Raw genomic sequence first — 23,237 nt, forward strand, 5'->3', positions numbered from 1 at the left:
AAGGACCACCAAATTGACACATATTAGCCCAGGGACCCCCATTTGAAAAGATATACCAGGGACTCAACCATTTTATTTTCTTGGGGGTCCCAATCTACACTGAAGTATCATCATCATTAGTGTTCATGTAACTCTGAGAGTGTACAAATGGAAACAAATGGACCCGTCAGGGTCCATTTGGTTCCATTTGTACACTCTGAGTTACAGACACATAAGGGTCAATTTTGTTTCTAACTATTAATTTGGCTGGGGACCCCCCTGGAACCCCCTCAAGGACCACTGGGGGTCCCCGGACCACTGGTTGAGAACCACTGATATAAAATACATTGATGGGTGAGATAATCATCACCAGTGATAAAACGTAGGGCACTGTGGTAGACTGCTTCAAGAGGCGTCAGTGTGGAGATTGAAGCATGCATGTACAGCACATCACCGTATAGTCAAACACAGACATTATGACAGATTGAATAACAGTTTTTTTGCTGCATGGAAAAAGAAAAACAGCGCCTGTTTCTGTAGAGGAAACCAATCTGTCCTCTTAGTTCTTTTTGGTAAGGTGCTCCACATGAATCTTAAATGAGAGCTTGGAATCTATACTATTTACTATTTTTACTATTTTATATTTTACTATTACTGCTACTAATTATTATTATTATTATTATTATTATTATTATTATTATTACATTTCATAGATTTCTTTGGCCATGTTTTGTACATTTTCAAAAAACTTTTTTTTCATTGGACATATTTATAAATTGTTCCATGTGAAACATATATTTTATTTGCAGTACGGACATCGATGCACATACGACATATCACACAAGACACAATGCATGCACAGTTCAATGTGAAACTTTATTCATGAACCAAAGGACCATAATATATATATATCTATATATATAATAATGTATAAATACTCTATATACTCTACTTCCTTCTGTGGTGACATTAAACAAATGACAAATAACAAAATTATATCTTTTTTTCCTTAAAAAAAGCCACATGATTATGTTTAACAGGCTGTACAAAAATAAATAGTGTTTGAATATTCTGTACAAAATAAAAAAGAAATCAAGAAATAAATGCACCTTCGCAGAAGGTAGGAGAAACTTCCTTATGAAGCATTAGATGGACACACACACGTGCGCGCGCGCGAGCACACACACACGTACACCTCTTTGGACTATGGTCAGAACACCTTGATTTATTCTTTGGTTGCGTGTTGGTGTTGCGCACCGACAATTACAGATCTGCAACCTCACAAGGCATTGCAGCACGTGTTGTGAACTTGTAGATCTTCTATTTTCTGTGTTTGACACTTACGCGCAACCAAGCAAAACTATACATACTATGCTGATTGTATCTGTCCAGCCCAGCTTGGACAAACCACACACACACACACACACACACACACACACACACACACACACACACACACACACACACACACACACACACACACACACACACACACACACACACACACACACACAAGCATGACATTGGCACTGAAAGCAGCATTGTCCATGTCACTGCAGTCTGGCTGCAGTTCTACATCTTCACAGCCAGGTGACGCCAGGCCACGCAATATGACTTTCACTTGACCCAAAAAAAAAGAAACAAGTCTGTGGCAAGAATAATGGCTGTCCACTTTCGACTGGGAGGCCGTGAATGGAGAAGATCTGATCGTCTTGACACAATGGAGGTGGTTTGATGAGAAACGTTAGACCGATGTCCTTAGCAAGCGCCCTGATTGCATCTGGATTCTAGGGGATCCCCATCAAAGTGAGTTCATATACTGTAGCATCAAAATCAGTTTTATCCCTGTTTATGTACTTTGGCTTTTCTACAAACACACAATGAATTGCATCGCGGCGCGTTGTGAGCTTGTAGAAGGGCTACTGAAAACACAAATCTTCTCTTCTCGGGGTCCCTTGCACAACATCTTTTCAGACGGGGGTCAAATACATGTTGAATTTGGACGGTTTGTGACGTGAAAACGTTTTGTGAGGCACAGTTCTTTAGCAAGCGCCCTGATTGCACAAGTCCAGCAACGGCCGGGGCCGGTCTTTGGGGTCGCAGCTGTCGTGCGTCAGCGTGCGTCCCTCGTGGCCCATGCAGCGCAGCGGCCGCTTGCGGAAGCCCCGCCCGCACGTCTTGGAACAGGCCGACCACTCGCCCAGGAGCCAGGAGGGGCACGGGTGCGAGGCGCACTCCCGCGACACCAGTGGCCGCAGCTCCTCAGGGCAGTCGGCGGACGGGCGGCCCTGCGGGTCGGAACACGCCACCTCACGCTGCTGCGTGCCTCCGCCGCAGCTCTGCGAGCACGGCCCCCACTCCCGCAGCGTCCACTCGGCCCCTCCCACCTCGCGGATGGCGTTGATGGACGGGCGGCGCCCCCCGCCGTTGGAGTTGGAGTTGGCGCCGTTGTTGCTGCCGGCAGGTCTGGGAGCGAAGTAGCTGAACTTGACGCGAGGTCTCGGGGAGTCGCCCACAGACAGCACCTGGAGACCAAGGGTGGAGAGTCAATAAGTACATTTACTCGAGTACGATACTTCAGCACAATGTTGAGGTATAGGCTACACTGACTTTACTTCCATTTTTATTTAAGTGTGCCTGCCATGTAATGGCAAAACACTTATTGTAATCCGCCATACTTATTAATACATATTTATTTATCCTTGCAAAATTCGATTGACCATAACTGCCGCACCGTTTACACAACCCCGCCAATATATACATCAAAACATGCGGCTTGGCTGGGAATGATGTGCTCGGGAATAAACGCATTACCATTGCGACGTTATTCGCAAAAAAATATTTTTTTTGGCTGCACGCGGCGCCCCAAATGCTACTCCTCCCACACAGGAGTTGAAAAGGTCCGCGGCAATGTATACAACAAAACATAGGCAACGACCAGGCTAATCTTTTTTCGCCGTTTCGCTTTACCAAGGCGACGTAATCGGCAAAACCATATAGTCACGCCCCCTTTTTTGTCCCCCATTCCAACCCAGGGGGGACCCCTGGGTTTCTTTTTGTATTTTTTTCCCCGTTTATTTTTCCCCAAAATTAGTTTTTATCCCAAAAAAAACTATTCTGATTATTTTTTTCCAGAATTATCTGTTTCTCAATTTTCATTTTTTTCAGAATTCCTTTTTTTATTTTTTATCTTTTCACCAAAATGGACCACACAAAAACCTGTTAGGACTAGGAGCACGTTTCAGGCCATTTGGAGTCAATCGGTGGTACTTTGTAGTGAAACTATTTTGAGTCTAAATAACATGCAATCTAAATGACAATTTATTACACGTTTCATATCATTTTTAGTTACTTCTACTTCACTACAGCTCATTGTACTTTTTAACTTTTTCTCTTTTTCACTCAGTTTTAGTTACAAGTTACTTTATAGATTTAGATACAAGCTTGTATTGTGACATGTGAGCTTGTAGCTCGGCTATTTTAGAGAGAGAGAGAGAAAAATGTTGAATTTTTGTATGTTTTGCAATACTTTAGTACTTACACACGTAACATATTATTTACATTGTGGTATTGCTACTTTTACTAACAAAGTTTCAGTAAAAAATTGTAAAAAATATGAGTACTTCCATCATTGACTACAGCAGTGGTTCTCAAAGTAGGGTCCGGGGACCCCCAGGAGTCCTTGGAGGGTTTCCAGGGGGTTCCCAAAACAATAGGTTAATATCCACTTATACATTGGCTATTCAAGAATTCCGAAAATGTTGAATATGTTCGAATTTCTTCTCTTCTGGCGCAAAACATTTTCCGATGGGGGTCCGTGGCTAAATACATGTCTATTTGGGGGTCCTTGACACGAAAACGCTTGAGAACCACTTTAAGAGAGTATTTCTACTTAAGCAGTGGTGTAAAGTAACAAATAACATTTACTCAAGTACTGTAATTAAGTACAATTTTGAGGTACTTTTGTATTACTGGAGTATTTCCAATTTTCAATACTTTTACTTCTACTCCACTACAACTCAGAGGCACATATTGTACTTTTACTCCACTACAATTAGTTGAAAACGTACTTTGAAGATATACATTATTACATTATAAAACATACATTAAACACTTTAGCCCTATTTTATACCTAGGCTATTTGAAAAAAGCAGATCTACAAGCTCACAACGTGTCGCGTTGTGAGCTTGTTGATCTGCTATGTTCAAACATTTTAGTACTTTTACTTTTGGTGCTTAAAGTACATTTTGTAATACTTTTGTACTTTTACTCAAGTCAATTTTGAATTCCTGACTGTTCCTCGTAACAGAGTACTTCTACATTGCAGTATTGATACTTTTACTCCGGTAAAACATTTGAGTACTTTTTCCACCACTGTACTTAAGTAAGACATATCCGAGTACATTCACCAGCACTGACCTGTATGGTGATGGCCTCGGGGAGCGGGGAGAAGCTGCGCAGGCGCTCGAGTGCAGCAGACGATCCGCTGTAGCGGAGCAGCGCCCCCTTCAGGGCGATGTCGGTCTCCAGGGTCATCAGCTTGTAGTCACCGTTCAGCAGGTAGCCGCCGTCCTGCCGACGCACCGCCAGGTAGCTGTTGTCATGGCGACCGTTGCCGGGGGCTCGCTGCTTGACGTCCAGGTGGGTGGCGCCCGCCGGGATGGTGACCACGTCCTGGTAACCTGGCCTGGAGGGACGGCAACACAGAAGGGTCAAACTTAGACATGAACATTTTACTTTATGTATAATATTTATTATAGCTATATATTGATTTTGATATAATGTTATACAATCAGTGGTGGAAAAAAGTACTCAAATGTTTTACTTCAGTAAAAGTATCAATACTGCAATGTAGAAGTACTCTGTTACAGGTAAAAGTCCGGAATAAAACATTTACTTGAGTAAAAGGACAACAGTATTGGTATCAAAATGTGTACCAAAAGTAAAAGTACTACAATGTTTGAAAATAGCAGATCTACAAGCTCCCAACGCGTCGCGATGTGACACATTGTGAGCTTGTAGATCTGCTATTTTCAAATAGCCTAGGTATAAAACAGGGCTAAAGTGGTTAATGTATGTTTTATAACATAATCATTTATATCTGCAAAGTAACTAGAAGTAAAAGTATAGACAATTGGAAATACTCGAGTAAAGCAAAAGTACCTCAAAATTAGGTATGAGTAAATGAGTAAATGTAGTTAGTTACTTTACACAATTGTATTTAAGTAGCCATTAGATTGAATTAAACTAAATGTTGATTATGAAAAGTTTATCTTGAAAATATGAAAATCTAGCTGTACGTTTTTGATGGAACGCATTCATTCCAATCAGTGGTGGAGAGTAGTACATTTACTCAAGTAGGCTGCTTCAAATGTTGTGATACATGAGTATGTCCATTCATTTTAGCACGTTATACTTCTACTCCACTACATCACAGAGGAAAATATTGTACTTTTTACTACACTATCATTATTTGAAAACTCTAGCTACAAGATACTTTGCAAATGTATGTACATACATGTTTTTGGATGCATATGCTATGTGTAAATAAGTAGATATGCTGTGTCTCTTTTTTTATTCCTTCTTTTTTCAATTCCCTTGTCCCCCCCCCCTCTTCTCTCTTATTTCTCTTTTCTGGAAACAATCTAAACGATGGAGCTTGCACAAAAACATATTTCACCCACTGTTTTACACCTGTTAACCTGTGATTACAAAACATACATTAACTCATTAAGCCAATAAGCGCTATTTTATACTCCGGCTATTCGAAAATAACAGATCTGCAAGTTGACAACATGTCACAAAGTGATGCGTTTTCAGCTTGTAAATTGGCTATTTTCTAAATAATTCAATTCTTGAAAAACTTTTGAAAAACTAGTGCATTCGCAGTGTAAGTATATTTAGATTACAATAGCTTTGTACTTTTACTCAAGCAAAATTTAAGACATACGACTTTTACTTGGAACACTGATAAAATGTAATCCATTGTATTATAATTAACACATAAAGCTGTTTATATTCAGTATTCTTACCGTGCGCGCTCTAGTGATCCAGACACTTTCTTGCAGGTGGATCCATCTCCTCCACACAAGCCACACTTATCGAAGCGCCGCGTGGATCCGATGACACGATCACACCCTGCCTTGACACACTGGCCCTGAACACACACTGAGGTGGAGTCTGGACTGCAGGGTGTCCCATCCGCCACCTGAGGGCAGCACAGACACATGAGAAGAAACATTAAGAGCTCTGTCTACTGAAGCAGTTGTATAACAGCAGTGGTGGAAAAGTACTTTTGAAGTGAGTAAAAGTAGCAATAACACAATGAAGAAATACTCTGTTAGGGCGCGCTCCCACCGCACTTTTATTTTACCTCTGGGGCGGAATCTGCCAATGCTTTGTCAATGCAAATGCGTGGATTCTTGGAAAGACCATGAATCCATGGATTTGCATTGACAAAGCATTGGCAGATTCCACCCCAGAGGTAAAATAAAAGTGTGGTGGGAGCGCGCCCTTACATGAAAAAGTATTGTATTAAAATTTTGACTTGAGTAAAAGTACCAAACTATTGGCATCAGAGTACACTTACAGAACCAAGGTATGCACTACGATAAAAATGTATCAATTTCTTTAAAAAAATAGCTGATCTACAAGCTCACAAGCTTACAAATAAGCTATTTTCAAATAGCTGAATTATAAAATAGGGCTTAAGTGTTTTGTAATAATAATCCAGAACTGCACTAAAGTTGTCAAGTAATTGCCATGGAGTAAAAAGTACAATGTCTGCCTCTCAGAAGTAGTAGAGTAGAAGTTTAAGGTATCAAAACATATAAATAATCTAGCAGAGTAACTGTACCTCAAAATGTTACTTCATTACAGCATGCACTGTTACATTCCACCACTGCTGAAGCAGTTACATAAGAGTGAAAGCAGACACTCTTCTGCAAGAAGAACGTGCTTAAGGCTGTGTGTCAAGGTGATACGCCAATGTTTAGGAGATATTACCAGTGGTGGACAAAGTACTCAACCTAAAGTATAGACACTCCTGGTCAAATTGGTCTCAACCACAAGTGAAAGTTTCTCAGTCAAATTGACTAAGTACTGGAGTAGTTGCTTTTAAATTACCTAAGTATTCAAAAGTACAAATTGCTGTATTGCAATGGAGAAATGATCCCACTTTTGTTTTTTAAATAGACAATCTATAAGGGAGCTTTTGGATTGTTCACTAGACTTTTTGAAATATTTTTATTTTGTACATTTTGGTCCCTTCCTAAAAGAAAGTGGTGTCAAAAGCAATATTAGTCTTTGAAATGTAATGGAGTGAAATGCATAAGCTTTACAGTATACTCAAGTAAATGAACTTCATCATTACTGTCCATTAATGGCTCATAGACAAACCACAACCCTGAGAAGAAAAGGACCATGCACATGATTGGTTTTTGATAGTTTGATAATCAATAATTTTTGCTGTTCGGTTTTAAGTTTGCCCAGTGAGTAAATTGACTTAGTTACTTTCCACCACGGCCCTCACCTTAGACTTGAGTACAAAGAAGTATCCGGTGCCCTTGGCCCGGCAGACCAGCTTGCAGCGGTCTTTGGGGGACACGCCGGCATACTTGGGCACCCACTCCACCCCGTCCCCTGAGCCGAAGGACATCTGGGAGGACATTTCATTATGGGCCAAACACTGTTCCTCCCGAAAGGACAGACCTGTGGACAGACGGAGAGAGAGAGACAGAGAGAGGGGTTAGATTCCCTGCTAGTTCACCCTAAAACTTTGTGTTGACAAGTAAAACCAAATACCACACTTGTACATAAAAGCTGATGATTAGCAGTTAACCCATTAAGACCGGGAATGCATCTGTGTCATTTTCAGATTTCTTTGGCTATTCAAAAATAGCAGATGTGCAAGCACGTATAGATCTGCTATTTTTTGAAAAATTGTGAAAATGTGTGCAAATATTTGAATATTTATGTTTTTTAAAGCGAACATTTTTAACTCAAAGCTTTGCTTCTGGGGATTCTTTAATGTCTTCTAGGATTTAGAAGACATTAAAGAATCCCCAGAAAACAGTTTTTTTCATTTGTTACGTTGCTATAATATCAGTGGTTCTCAAACTTTTTTCATGTCAAGGACTCAAAATGTTGTTCCAGGGACCCCCAGAAGCAAAGATTTGAGTTAAAAATGTTCGCTTTAAAAATATATAGACATTCAAATATTTGCACAAATGCTCAAGATTTTTCTTTAGAATAGCCAAAGTATAAAATATGTTTAAAGTGGTTACACAGATGCGTTCCCGGTTTGAATGGGTTAAGGGTGGGGTAAGTGATAATTTTCATTAAATCGAATCGAATTTAATATTTTATTGACGGTACATAGTACAACGGGTTAAAAAGGTCCAACTGAAGGTAAAGTGCTTCTCTTACCGTTGGTATCGGGACAGAGTTCCGTGTTGCAGGAGCGATATTGGATCCTCTTGCCTTCGCAGTACTTGCCGCCGTTCCGGGGAAGGGGGCTGTCACAGTCTCTGAAGGAGTACTGTACCCCCCCGCCACAGGTCCGAGAGCAGTCCCCCCATGGACCCCACACCCCCCATCCACCATTCACTGCAGTCTGAAAGGACAGCAACAACAATCACGTTATAGTGACCACATTATACCAGCCTGGTAAACACTCATAATATATCCATTTCTGGAATTCATCAACTTAACGATTGATCCCAATAGGCTCTATGCACAGCAGCCATACTGGAAAGAAATCGGGCCTCTTCCTTACTTCCTTCACAGGTGTTACCAATGATACTAATGAAGGCTCTGTTCCATTCTGGTCAAACAGAGTTAGGGTGCTGATATTGTGCATGTTGGCTCACTGGAAACACTCTGCTACACCAGTGGGTCTCAAAGTGTGGTCCAGGGACCCTCATGGTTCCTTGGGGGGGTTCCAATGCCCCCTTACGGGTGTGTATAACTCTGTAAGGGGCCAATGTGTAACCCTTACGGGTCCATTTGGTTCCATTTGTACACTCTCAGAGTTATGGGGGTCCTTCAAATTAAAAACGTTTGAGAACCACTGTGCTATACACTGAACGGAACAGAGCCTTCATTAGTATCATTGGTAACACCTGGCCCAATTTCTTTCCAATTTGGCTGCTGTGCATAGAGCCTATTGTAATAAACTGATTTTTAAAAATTCAATCGAGTGCCTCTACGAACATAGGGACATTCTCTGGCTTTCGGTTTGACGGTTGCATGTCGTGACATCCCAAAACCCCGCCAGCTGCTTACCTGGTGCTTGGCAGCCTGGCTCTTGGTCAGGCACTGTCCAGCCAGACAGTAGCTGTCGTGTCCGCACGGCGTTCCGTCGGCCCAGGGGAAGTTCTTGGTCTGGCAGACCAGCAGGCCGTTGGTGGTGGTCACTGTGCACCAGAGCGCCGCGCACGTGCTGCTCAGGTCCGGACAGTGCTGCGATTCCTCGCCGAACGTCAGGCGACACTGGCGGTCCGCGTCGTATGAAACGCCTGGGAGAGCCTTGAAAAGGGGCGGAGACAGACAGTTATTATAGTTAACAGAAAATTATGAAATAATTAAACTGAGAATCGAAACACATAGTACTACAAATTTGTGTTAACTGAAGTAAAAATAAAGCTTTACAAAACAACTACTAACTGAATTATTACTAGAACTGACTAAAATCATAGAGAAAATGTCCATAGTTTTTGTCTTTTTTTAAATATATTTCATACATGAGCCTAATATTTTGACTGGATATCGTATCTATAATATTTGAGCTGTGTCAGTTTTAAGCCCTGTTGTGCATCACACAAGGCGTGTAAACTTGTAGATCTGCTATTTCTTACTATTTTTCAAACCTTTTTGAATCTCGCCCCTGACTAGCCCATATTTCAAAAAAATATACAAAAACCAAAACTAACCCTACGACTAATACGAACTAAATTACACCAGCAAACCTTAAACTGAAGTTGAAGACAAGTGAGTCTGAAATGAAATACGAATACAAACGAATACAATGACTAAATCTCTACTAACCTGGGGCAGAGGTTGGGGTTCGGCGGGTTTGTCGAGCAGGCAGCGCCCGTGTCCGTTGTCCAGGAAGGTGGTGACCATGAGGGCGGAGCATGGGGACCAGGGCTGTGATTGGTCCAGGTTGGAAAGGGTGGACGCCATCATGTGAGACCCCCAGTGGTCTCCGTTCACACCGGAACACAGCTGAGCGTCATCGTGAGGCATGTTGAACACATGGCCTGCAAAGGGAAAAGGTTTGATGTTTAGCTTAATGTGTAACTCTCTTACACATGTGTGAATAGAAAACATAGGCCCGTTGCACTGTAGGGACCCGGGAATCACCTTGAACCTTTAGGGGCAGTGGTTTTCAAACTTCTTCATGTCAAGGACCCCCAAAATGATATGTATTTGGCCTCGGACCCCCCATCTCAAAATATTTTGTTCCAGGGACGCCCCAGAAGCAAAGATTTGAGTTACAAATGTGCTTTAAAAATATATATATTCAAAGGTTTCCAAAACTTTTCACGATTAAAAAAAAATAGCAGATCTACAAGCTCATAGCGCATCTGCTATTGTTGAATATCGAAAGTATAAAAGGTTAAAGTGGTTAATATGACTGTGATGCTATATTAACACATTTGGGAACCCCCTGGAACCCCTGGAACCCCGCGCTCCCGATCAAGAACGCGCCTCCATGTCTATCCGTCTGCTCCAGTCTATACGGCAGGCAGTCCTATAGAAAGACTGATTTTAATGTATGTTGTTGAAGACATGCTTTCTATTATAGGCTATCAACAGTTGAGTCTGTTGCGTGTAGTGAGCTACAATAGATGAAAGTTAAGTTGTCATCTTTCGCCACAGCAAAACAACATTTTTTTGTTAATATTGAGGCAAAAAAGACTTAGTTAGTTTCCCAAGTAAATCATTATTACTTTTATAATGTTGAGTTATTTTTTGGACAGCAGCAACTAGTAACTATAACTAGTAACTAATTGAAACAACACAGGTGATGTGTAACTGAATCAGTATTTTCACTGGCCCTGTTCCATTTTGAACGGTCCACTCACCCAGTTCATGAGCCACAGTGAAGGCAGCCTGCAGGCCGTCATCCTCAATAATGGAACAGCTTCTGTCAGGGTCACACACTGTCCCCACGTCTGCCATGCCCAGAGTGTCACATGAGTGGGCACCACACAGGTCCTATCCACAGAGAGAGAGAGAGAGAGAGAGAGAGAGAGAGAGAGAGAGAGAGACAGAGAGACAGAGAAATTACATTATGACTTATTCTATTGTCTCTGACTCAACCACACACACACACACTCATCCGCACTGTGAAGCTAGATTTACTTAGTTGCACGTTGGTGTTGTGCACCGAAAGTAGCAGATCTACAAGCTCACAACACGTCTCGCTGTGACAGGTTGTGAGCTTGTAGATGTGCTATTTTCGGGGCATGATGCCGCCTGCAACAAAGTATATCTAGCCTTGGATCAAGGCTGACAGAGATTATTTAAGCGATTCTCACATTTAGCCTATGTATCTCTGTCATGGATGCCAACTCCAAACATTGCATCTTTAATGCCCGTATGTCTCCATAAATGTACATTCAACATATAATTCAACAAATAATGCTTCATCAAGACCTGATGAACCCCTTGAAATGGCAAACATTGTTCTTGTGTGTTATATAAAGCATGGGAGCGCTTTAAGTTCATTGTGTGCGGACATTCCCTTCTTTTTAAAAGTATATCAAGGCCTGAAAACCCCTCCCACCCCCCCTTTTACTTTACCGGAGTACTTTTACTCCACTACAATATTTTTTTAAACTTGAGTTACTAGTTACTTTGCAGATATAAATATATTACATTACAAAACATACATTAACCACTTTAGCCCTATCTTATACCTAGGCTATTTTCAAACATTTTGGTACTTTTACTTTTGGTATCAATACTTTTGTACTTTACTCAAGTAAATTTTGAATTCCCGACTTTTACTCGTAACAGAGTACTTCTACATTGCAGTATTGATACTTTTACTCAAGTAAAACATTTGGGTACTTTTCCCACCACTGCCCCTTACCGTGCGCGTGAACAGAACCGCCGTGTCGTAGTGTTCGGGGTGGCGGTCTCCGGGAGGGTTGTGCTGTCTCTGCCACTGGCAGAAGTTCCGCAGGGTCAGGGCTGCGTTGGACGACACCTGGGGTCCTTTCTCCTCCTCGTAGACCACCAAGAGCTTCACCACGGCCAGGCTGATGGAGTTATGGATGCTAAGAGTCCAAGAAACACAATACCCCAAAAAAAAAGAAAGGAAAGACGCACATATTTAGGATCAAGCCCCCAGAACCCAGTGGTTTCATTGAAGCGGAATGGACATGCTGGCCATTTGAGGTACTGCAGATGGCAGTTGTGGAAAGTAATTAAGTGCATTTACTTAAGTACTGTACTTAAGTACAATTTTGAGGTATTTGTACTTTACTTGAGTATTTCCAATTTCCAATACTTTTACTTCTACTCCACTACATCTCAGAGGCAAATATTGTACTTTTACTCCACTACATTTACTTGAAAACTTTAGTTACTAGTTACTTTTCAGATATAAACTATGATATAATGAAACATACATTTAACCACTTTAAACCTATTTCATACCTAGGCCATTTGAAAATAGCAGATCTACAAGCTCACAACGCGTCGCAACGCGACGCGTTGTGAGCTTGTAGATCGGCTATTTTCAAATATTTAGTACTTTTACTTTTGGTACTTTAAGTACATTTTGATGCCAATACTTTTGTACTTTTACTCAAGTACATTATTAATTTTGGACTTTTATTTGTAACAGAGTATTTTTATATTGGTACTTTTACTTAAGTAAACAATTTGAGTACTTTTTCCACCACTGAGTGTCGGCGGAAACGGTGGTAGACGGTGCTCGTTCATGAGTCAAGCCCCGGCGCGCTCGCGAATAAACTCTATGACGCAAAACGCAACACCTCTGTGGCCCCAAATAGGCCTCACCCACCACATTTCCAACCCGGAAGAAGGGGTTAATTCGCTTCATGCGCTGGGTGAGCAACTCAATGCAAGTGGATGGGAGGGGATATCCGGTGCCCTCTCTATTATTTTTTTTAACTCTATGGGATGGATGTATGGATGGATGGATGGACATTTTACTTTAACCCATTACAAAAATAGCAGATATACAAAATCTGCTATTTTTGAAAAATCGTGAACGTTTTGTGCAAATCTTTGAATATATATTTTCTAAAGCGAACATTTTTAACTCAAATCTTTGCTTCTTGAACAACATATTTTGAGATGGGGGTCCGCGGCCAAATACATATCATTTTGTAAAAAAAAATGTGTACATTTGTAGAATCCCCAGATGCAAAGATTTGAGTTACAAATGTTCACTTTGCACAATTTTTCTAAAAATAGCAGATCTACAAGTTCATAGCGCGGCACTTGGTGCCGCGCTATGAGCTTGTATGTCTGCTATTTTTTAATAGCCAAAAGTAGAAGGTTCAAATCTAAAATGACAGATGCTTTCCTGGTCTTAATGGGTTAATTAATATTACACGTTTTGTTTTGATGAACATTAGGGCTTTTTTTTCCCCACATGTCCTATCAGGCAGAGTAATACATTGGCAGATTTCTAAGGGATTTCTGAAAATAAAAACAAATGTGTGAAAACTGCCGACATGCAAGCTCCGAGAGCTTTATTGCAGATCTGCTACTTTCGCTGTTAAAAAGGTTTGGGGAGCCCCTGGGTTTAAAGATGGAGTGCCATGATATTTTTCAACCCTAAAACCTGATCATAAGGTATTATTATGTAAGGATTTAAAAAAAACAAAAAAAAGTGTACAGAAATTGTTTAAAAAAATGTTTTTATGTGGACACGCCTCCAGTTCATTAAGTATGCCTGGTTCTCACCTTAGCACCTCCTCCACCACCTTAGCACCACCCACCTGTCCTAGTCCCTCCTCCTCCTCATGCCCACACCTGTTGTGTTATGATAATGAGGGGGAGGGTATGTTTTTTGGGGGCTCTGTGATGTCACTATGCCCCTGTTTTTGGATTGGCACGTTTGACTCTCAAGGTTTTAGCCTCCAGGAAAAAACTCCAAATAGTCAGAGAAGACATGAAACACCATAAAACCACCAGCGGGGGCCTTAATGAAGTTCTATCAACCTCAGACACATGAAAAACAGAAAAAGTGCAAAAACATGGCACCACCTCTTTAAGTCAACACCTACCTGGGGTGGCGGTACAGGCGCGATGCCACGGCCATGACGGTGAGGAGGTACGGCTTGAGCCCGGCACCGTGGAATTCGGCCATGGACTGGTCGGCCACGATCATGATCTCCAGGTACCGTGGGGTGGACACGAAACGCCTGGTCCTCTGATGGGAGGCTGGAGGAATGGGAGAGAGAGAGGGGGTATTTAAGTATTTTCACTCGAGTACTGGACTTGAGCATAACTCTGAGGCACTTTCCGTGTGTTGATTTGTCACGCTTCTACTCCAATGGTTCTCAATGTATTTTTTTTCTCAATGTATTTCAAGGACCCCCATAACTGACAGCAGTGGTGGAAAAAGTATACTCAAATGTTTTACTTAAGTGAAAGTATACGGCAATGTAGAAGTACTCTGTTACAAGTAAAAGTCTGGTGTTATAGGACTAAAGTGGTCAATGTATGTTTTATAATATCATATTTTATATCTGCAAAGTAACTGAAGTTTTCAAAAAATTGTAGTGGAGTAAAAGCACAATATAAATACAAGTATTTGAAATTGGAAATACTCAAGTAAAGTACAAATACCTCAAAATTGTACTAAAGTACAGTACTTGAGTACATGTACTTAGTTACTTTCCACCACTGACTGGCACCACTGACTGGCAATGGACCCTCACACGTCCATTTGGTTCCATCAGCACACTCTCAAGAGTTATACACCCGTGTGTAGGGGGACGTATGGAAACCCCTCAAGGAACCATGAGGGTACCTGGACCACACTTTGAGACCCACTGTTCTACTCCTCTATATTTCAGAGGCAAATATTGTACTTTTCACTCCACTATGATAATTTGACAGCTTTAGTTACAAGTTACTTTGGAGATGTAGGGCATTAATGCAAAACATACATTAATCACTGAAGCCCTATTTTATTCTTAGCTGTTGGAACTTGTGAGGACAATACCTCCCAACGTGTTGCAATGTGTGAGCTTGTAGATCTGCTATACTTTTGAAAAATTAATTAAAGAAATGGTGAAATAGGACATTATGCATGATAACTACGTTTACTTTGGTACCGTGAGTATATTTTGATGCCAATACTGTTGTACTTTCCCTCAAGTATAATTTTGAATACAGGACTTGTATTTATAAGAGAGGGTTATTGCTACATTGTGGTATTGCTACTTTTATTTAGGGAGGGGGCTCTCAAAGTGAGGTATAGAGACCCCCAGGGGTCCTTGAGGGGGATCAAAATCAGTTTAAACACTTCAAAAAACTATTGTTTTTTTTTGTCAAATATTTTGACCTGGCACAAAAAAAATGTTTTGAGATGGGGGGGTCCGCAGCCAAATACACAATAATTTAGGGGTCCTTGACATGAAAAAGTGGGAGAACCACGTGCTATAGGTTAAATAAATCATTGCACTTCTTCCACCATGACTCAGCGTCACTCCAAGGGTAGCCCTATACCCCCTCCATCCCCCGGCCCCTCCCTTCTGCTACATTCCTAAAAATGACCCTTCTGTGCTGGGCAACGTTATGAGAGAGAGACAGAGAGAGAGAGCGAGAGAGAGCGAGAGAGCGAGAGAGCGAGAGAGAGAGAGGAGAAAATCCTTCTTAACAGGGTAAACAGTGAGCTAGTGGTGCTAGTCTCTCTAGTCTGCGGCATTAAGAACTCCTTTAAGGCTACTTAGTAGTACCAGGCGGTGGGTTTAACACAGTGTCGGCTCTGCCCTGCCCCACCACTCTGCAACCTCCCCTCATTCACTCCCCCTCTTTCTTTCTTTCCCCTGGAGGCTAGTGGAGCTGTCTCCTCCTCCTCCTCCTCCTCCTCCTCGCGTCCACTGTGCGTAAAAGGCAGCTCCGATTGTACATTAACTCTTACCGTGCACCCTGCTTTATAGTACGCCCTGACTGTCATTGACTTATCGTGACACTTTCGTGCAGTGGCAGAAAAAGTACTCAAAATGTTTTACTTAAGTAAAAGTATCAATACTGCACTATATAGAAATACTCTGTTGCAAGTAAAAGTCCAGAATTCAAAAGTACCAAAAGTAAAAGTACTAAAATGTTTGAAAATAGCTGGTGTGAGCTTGTAGATCAGCTTTTTTTCTAATAGCCTATAGGTATAAAATAGGGCTAAAGTGGTTACTGTATGTTTTATAATGTGATCATTTATATCTGCAAAGTAACTAGTAGTAACTAAAGTTTTCAAATAATTGTAGTGGAGTAAAAATACAGTATTTGCCTCCGAGATATATGTGGAGTAGAAGTAAAAGTATTTGAAATGGGAAACACTCCACCAGTAAAGTAAAAAATCCTCAAAAGTGTACTCAAGTTCAGTACTTGAGTAAATGTACTTAGTTACTTCGAAAACATCGTTGCATTGTACCTGGCTGCTGCGCTCCAGCGGCCACGCGCTTGGCCGCCCGCTCCTCCGCTGGCACCCGCCGCGCCTCATCCTCGTTGACCCCGCACTTGGAGCCCCCCTCCTCGGCGAGAGACGCCCGGCCTCTCCGCCGAATAACGTGGACCACCTCCTCCTCCTCCTCCTCCTCCTCCTCCAAACCGCTGTCATTCCGCCGGGGCTGGATGAAGTACTCTTCCCCCTGGAGGTAGAATCCTCCCGTCAGGCCGCGCCCGCACAGGTTGACGGCCGCGGTGGAGCGCGCATCCCCGTTCACCGTCCCCGAGTAGAAGCAGCCGGGCTCGGCTCTGCTGTCCGCCAGCACCGGCCCCCTCCCCGGGGCAGACCCGCCGGAGCCAGTCCCCACGACGTGGAACACAAAACCCGGCGCCAGGAAGCTCTGATCGGGCTCCAGCCGCAAGAGCAGCTCCCGGCCGAACACGTCCAATCGGTAGACCCGCGTCTGGGCCTCTTTCTCCCGTTCCTCCACGGACAGGACCCGGTGGTCTTCCTCTTCGGAAGGCCGAGCCGCCGCCGGGTCCAGTCTGACCGGCACGACGACGCTCTCCTCCCAGGCGCCGCCGGTGCCTCCAGCGCGCACCACGGCGCACAGAGCCGCGATCAGAGCCAACGACGCGCGCAAGAAAGAAGACATCTCCGTCAAAAATCCGTTCCGAGTTGGAAAGGAAAGACTGCAAAACGGTCTCAGATGAAGCAAAAGTAGGCTACAATCCCGTGACACAAAAAAAAGGAGCTTCCACCAAACTAACTTTTAACTTCCATTAAGACTGGAGAAAATGCCCCCAAATGATGCACACACGTCTTAAAAACAAAATATTAAAATCCAGTGCAAAACTCATTCAAAGTAGGCTTCACAGAAACAAGGTTTCATTGATTCTTCAGGTGAAAAACAAACGCAAATATTTAAAGAAATATAAAAAAATATATATATAGTAAATTAATTCCAACAGTTGGGAGCGTTATTTCTGGTGGTGAGTATTCCTTAACTCCACAGCTGGATTATTTATAATAATGCGTGATCGCGTTGCTGGGACAGCTTTTTGCTTTAAAGTCTCTTTGCTGTCCAGTTAGTTGTTGCGTCCAGCTCTAGTTTCTCAGTCACATTATCCAGGGCAGTTCAGGGGTCTTTATATGCCCCCATCCCCGGCCCAGGACCAGCCCCTTTCCTGAAAAAAAACCCCCGAAAAACTCTTTGATCTGCGAAGAGTAACTCCTCCGTGCGTAAACGATCACGCACGCGCAACGCAACGCCCTGGAGCGTTGCCATAATAAATCAGTCAAAGCACGAGAGCTGAGCCTCGTCGTATGGCAGTGCGTTTGAGCCCAAACACTGAGTACATTTACTCAAGAACTGTATTTAAGTACATTTTGAGGTATTTTTTACTCTACTGGAGTATTTCCAGTTTTCAGTATAGATTCTACTTCTACTCCACTACATCACAGAAGAAAGCATTGCACTTTTACTGGACTACAATTATTTGAAAACTTTAGTTACTTTGCAGATAAATTATCATATTATAAAACATGCATTAACCACGTCAGCCCTGTTTTATATATCGGCTATTTGAAAATAGCCGATCTACAAGCTCACAACGCACCTATAGATCAGCTATTTTCAAACATTTTTGTACTTTTACTAACAGAGTATTTTTATATTATGGTATGCTACTACTTAAGTAGAATATCTGAGTAGTTCTTCCACCACTGAGGGGGAGACAATGGATCCAAGTGGCCGGGTCTCCTCGCTCTGTCTCCGGGGTTGAGGGGAGAGCAGAGGGGCCAGTGAGAACGGTTCAACTTCTTAAGGTGGAACGGCCGGGTCTACAGGCTAGTCTCCATTGTAGAAATACTCTGTTAAAGTAAAAGTCTGGTATTCAAAATGTATTTGAGTAAAAGTACAAAGGTATTGGCATCAACATATATGGTACCAAAAGTAAAAGTAGCTACTCATTATGCATGAAATGTCCCATTTCACTAATAAAAACAAGAAAAATGAATAAAACATATTTTGAAAATAGCAGATCTACAAGGTCATGGTGCATCACACGAGCACTGCTTTACTCCAGAAGTACCTCAACATTGGACTTAACAGATATTTACAAAATGTTTCAAACATAGTGAAAACTGCCAACCTACAACCTCACAGCACGTTGCATTGTGACACAATGCAAGCTTGTAGATGTGCCATTTTAAAATAGCCGATTATGTTTAAAGTATAGTTAAGCTGAGTATGATGCTATGTTAACAAATGTAGCTGGGGTCGGACCCCCTCAAGGACCCTGGGAGTCCTCCCCAGACCCCACTTTGCTCTGTTTTGTGGTTCCACCCCCGTTAAAAGAGTAAAGTAGAGCACAAAAGCACATTATCCCAAATATCACTGTATCCTCAAATAAACTGGATCCAAGTTGAAGGCCTGCACTGGCTGTGAATGAAACACTGAGAAAGCAACTATAAGTAGCATACATTTACTAGAGTACTTAAGCACAATGTTGTGGTACTTGTGTGCTTGTTGTGGTATGGAGTATTTCTATTTCTTGATGTTTTACACCTCTAGGCCTACTCCGCTACAGCTCAGTGGCAAATATTGTAGTTTTTACTCCACTACAATTATTTGACAGCTTTAGGTACAGATCACTATGCGGATTTAGATTATTCATAATAATTAATGTTATTATTATTGTTATTATTATTATTATTATTATTATTATTAATCAAAAATCTTTATTGTCCTTGAAAATTGATGATCTACAAGCTCACAATGTGTTTTGAGGCAACACTGTAAGCTTGTAGATCAGCCATTTTTAAAAGTCTAAATAGGGCTTCATTTGTAAATAATCAACAGTAATAGTCCAATAACAGGATATATGGGATTGTGAAATGTGCATTCTGGAAAATTACTACTTTTACTTTTGAAAGTATATTTTCATGCCCATATATTTGCGCTCCCACTCATGTAAGTGCTGAGAATGGAATGTATTAGGGTGGCTATACTGGTGTTTTAACCACTCAAACCCCAGCATTGTTACCCATATGGGTTTAAGTGGTTCATTAATGGCTCAAATGAAGGCATACCACCTTAAAAGCAACATTCCATAGAAATGGAACAGCTGCAATGCCGTTATGTTCCACTAGATGGAGCTACCGACACATGGGATATACCAATCCGGATAACGGGCTCCTGAGTGGGTGTTCCTGAATTCGCCAACATACGGCGCTGCAATATCACATTAAAAAAAGAAAGCACTCATCATGCAGAATGTCCTATTTCACAAGTTTTCAAACGTGTAAAAATCCTTTGAAAATAGCAGATCTACTGTGAGCTTGTAGATCAGCTATTTTCAAACGGCCGAAATGTATATAGGGCTGAAGTGGTTAATGTATGTTTTGTAATGATAATCAACTAGTCTACAAAGTAACTAGTAACTAAAGTTTTCAATGAATTGTAGTGGAGTATAAGTAGGCTATAATATTTGCCTCTGAGGTGTAGTGGAGTTGAAGTAAAAGTACTGAAAATTGGAAATACTCCAGTAAAGTAAAAGTACCTCAAAATTGTTCTAGAGTACAGTACTTGAGTAAATGTACTTAGTTACGTTACACCACTGGTTTTCTCCTCGCTTTGATTGATTGATTGATGTACTTTATTTAGTAAGACATGAGAACGACAGTACATGGAAGTACAAATTCACAATACAAGGTCTACTAAACTGGAAGACTCATTAAAGCACTGAGCTTGTTTCAAATGAGTTCCCCACGCACACAAATCATGATGACATATGAGACAGACAGATATACACACTACTATAGAATGTCATACAATCAGTTTACAGGTTACTGGTATGAAGAGTGAAAAATATGTACAAAAGAAGGAAGAGAGAGGGGGGGGGGGTAGGTTAGGACAATTGCAGCCTCCTGAAGGTGTGTCTTTAGGGCAGTTTTGAAAGTCAGTAGGGTTTTACACTCCTTTACTCCTTTTAGTAGGGCATTCCACATTTTTGATGAATAGCATGAGAACAAGTTCATTCCCTTTGTTGAGCCAAATTAAAAAGTTGAACATGATTAGTGGAGCTGCCTCTGGTGTTATGATCATGGACTTCATTAACATTTTGGAAGTATTTTGACAAATACAGGGGGATCCCAATGTTGTGGTGTATCTTGAAGACCAGGCCCATAGCAAGTTGCTGTACTCTGTCCTCAACCCTAAGCCATCCAATCCTAGCAAAATGAGCATGGGTTAGATGGGTTTTGTGATTGAGGCCAAGTAGTAGCCTTACAAGTTTGTTTTGGGATGTTTGGAGCCTTGTTTTTAAGGCCTTGGAGGTGTTGTGATACCAAGTGCATACATAATCATAATGACCTTGTATGAGAGCCCCTGCAAGAATCTTCAAAGTATTCTTACTGACCTTTTTGTTCACTTTTTCGGCGTGTTTGTTACCGGAGAGGTTTGCCTCCAAGATAGAACCCAGGTAGGTAATTTCCTCCTTTCTTGTGATAACATCATCACCCACTTTGATCGTGAAACTCTCAGCCTTGCTAAGGTTAGGACTGGACCCAAAGAGGATGGATACAGTTTTACCCAGGTGTAATGAAAGTTTGTTGTCGGAGAGCCAGATGCAGATCTTGTTGAGTTCAGAGCTGAGAGTTTTCTCAACCTGCAGCCTGTCCCTGTCCGAGACCAGCAGAGCCGAGTCATCTGCGAACTGGAACGCTCTACCTTATTACCGTTACGTTGTCAGCATGGAATAATAGACCTATCCGGATGTCAGGCTCCTGAGCGGCCATTCATGAATTCACCGACAGGTGGCGCTGCAGGATCACATAAAACAAGTGTGTGTGAAGTCACTCTTTTCATCCCTGAGGGCTTGTTTCCATTGTGGTCCAGTGTATTCAATTCATCAAGACATTATACAGACATAGTAATACTACAAGACATTATCAATACCTTTGGATACGTATGGCTTTAACTCCACTACATTTCAAATGAAGGGGAAAAGGTACATTATGAATTAACCACTTAAGCCCCGCTTCAAATACAGTGAAAATAGCAGATCTACAAGCTCTGATAAGTCACATCTCACAGCACATTGTAATCTTGTAGATCTACTATTTTCACTATTATTTCTTTGAACATTTCTGGAAATGTTTTAATTAAAAATAGTGTACATTTTCATACAGCAATGCGTTGATATTGTACTTTTACTCCACTACAGTTATTTGCCAGCTTTAGTTATGTATTACTTTGCAGATTTAGATTATATAACAAAATATACACTATACTTCAGCTGTTTGAAAGTAGCTGGATAATATAACGGGATGTTTATACAACTAGACTCTGCCAAGTCCAGGAAAAGACGCGCTGTGATTGACCAGTAGTCAGGAAGCCTGCCTCCTCAAATATGGCAGCCACGATATAATTTAGATGCCTCGAAGTCGGAGGAGGCGTCTACCTTTATATGTCACTATAACTAGACACAGGTGAACTCAACAGGGCAATCAACACTGGGATAGGCTGGGGTACTAAGAGGCCACAGGTGGAAACACTGGCAAATCACAGGAAGGTTTAGGCAAGACAGGTACAGAACAGCAACAGAGGAAACCAGGAGACATTAATACTACATAATAAAGTACAGGAGTGTAAAGCAAAACCTAACAAGGAAACAAGGAACACTAACTATAACAAGCTAACAACAGGCCCCTGGTATGACTATTCTGATAGCAAAGCCCTGAACAGTGTTTGTGCCAAGTTTGGTTATTTGAACTGGGGACCGCCAAAAAAAATCATCATATTTGAACTGGGGACCCCCCCCCCCACCCTGACAAACACTTGGAATTGTAGGAGTTGAGGCATTACATTTAGTTTGACTCGGTTCCACAGATATATTGTGAAAATAGCCGTTCGTTGGGAGGCGTTGTGAGCATGTCGAATCAAGCATGTAGAATCGAGGATGTAAAATGTTGAACCACATTTTTTGCCTCTTTCTTAGGTAATATTTGACAATTTTTATTTGACACAAATGAGAGGCAAAGTAGGGCAGGCCTTGAGTTGAGACAGACAGAGTCAGACCTCCAAGTTGCATCAACTATGTGTTTCTGGTATAAATGTCCATGCCAATTTTATTATTTATTTTTTACAAACCTGACCCACACAAGCCAGCATAGTGGAGTCAGTTTCAGTTTTTGACTTGATGTAAACTAAATAATCTACTAGATAAAGTTCAAGTTGTGGCATCTGTGCAGTGCAGCTTTGTTTATTCACCATGTACATGGATATGACAAACACAGCCACAAGGTTTGGTTTCCTTATGCATTAAAGATAGTTTACTTTTGTAAATTACTGCATAACACATACATGACCAGACAAGCCTAATAGTATTTGTGATGCTATGTATATACAGCATGAAGTTCAAAGATAATTGCCACTTTTTTCAATGTAATTTGGTGGTGGTGGATGTTTGATACAGTTATAGCACTTTGATTTGCTTAGAATTTCTCCTAATCATTATTAATATTATTAGGCTGGCAGAGCGGTTTTTCAGGCTTTGAAGTACAGATGTAGAGGCAGCTGTGCATTCAGTCT

The 23,237-nt window shown here is 41.5% G+C and overlaps 1 protein-coding gene across 1 annotated transcript; it reads right to left on the reverse strand.

Annotated features, from left to right (window-relative positions):
- Nucleotides 1-796: 796 nt before the first annotated feature.
- On the reverse strand, nt 797-17,744 carry adamts1 (ADAM metallopeptidase with thrombospondin type 1 motif, 1). Its single transcript, XM_084050696.1, has 11 exons — nt 16,628-17,744; nt 14,256-14,412; nt 12,083-12,269; nt 11,070-11,202; nt 10,027-10,241; nt 9,265-9,507; nt 8,407-8,593; nt 7,511-7,689; nt 6,012-6,187; nt 4,399-4,666; nt 797-2,504 (listed from the first exon to the last, which is right to left on the reverse strand). Exons 1-11 carry the CDS (start codon nt 17,295-17,297, stop codon nt 2,022-2,024), a joined length of 2,898 nt encoding a protein of 965 aa, XP_083906822.1. The 5' UTR covers nt 17,298-17,744; the 3' UTR covers nt 797-2,021.
- Nucleotides 17,745-23,237: the final 5,493 nt, after the last annotated feature.

The sequence above is a fragment of the Gymnoscopelus microlampas genome, assembly GCF_963454915.1.
Source record: "Gymnoscopelus microlampas genome assembly, chromosome: 24".
Classification (NCBI taxonomy): domain Eukaryota; kingdom Metazoa; phylum Chordata; class Actinopteri; order Myctophiformes; family Myctophidae; genus Gymnoscopelus; species Gymnoscopelus microlampas.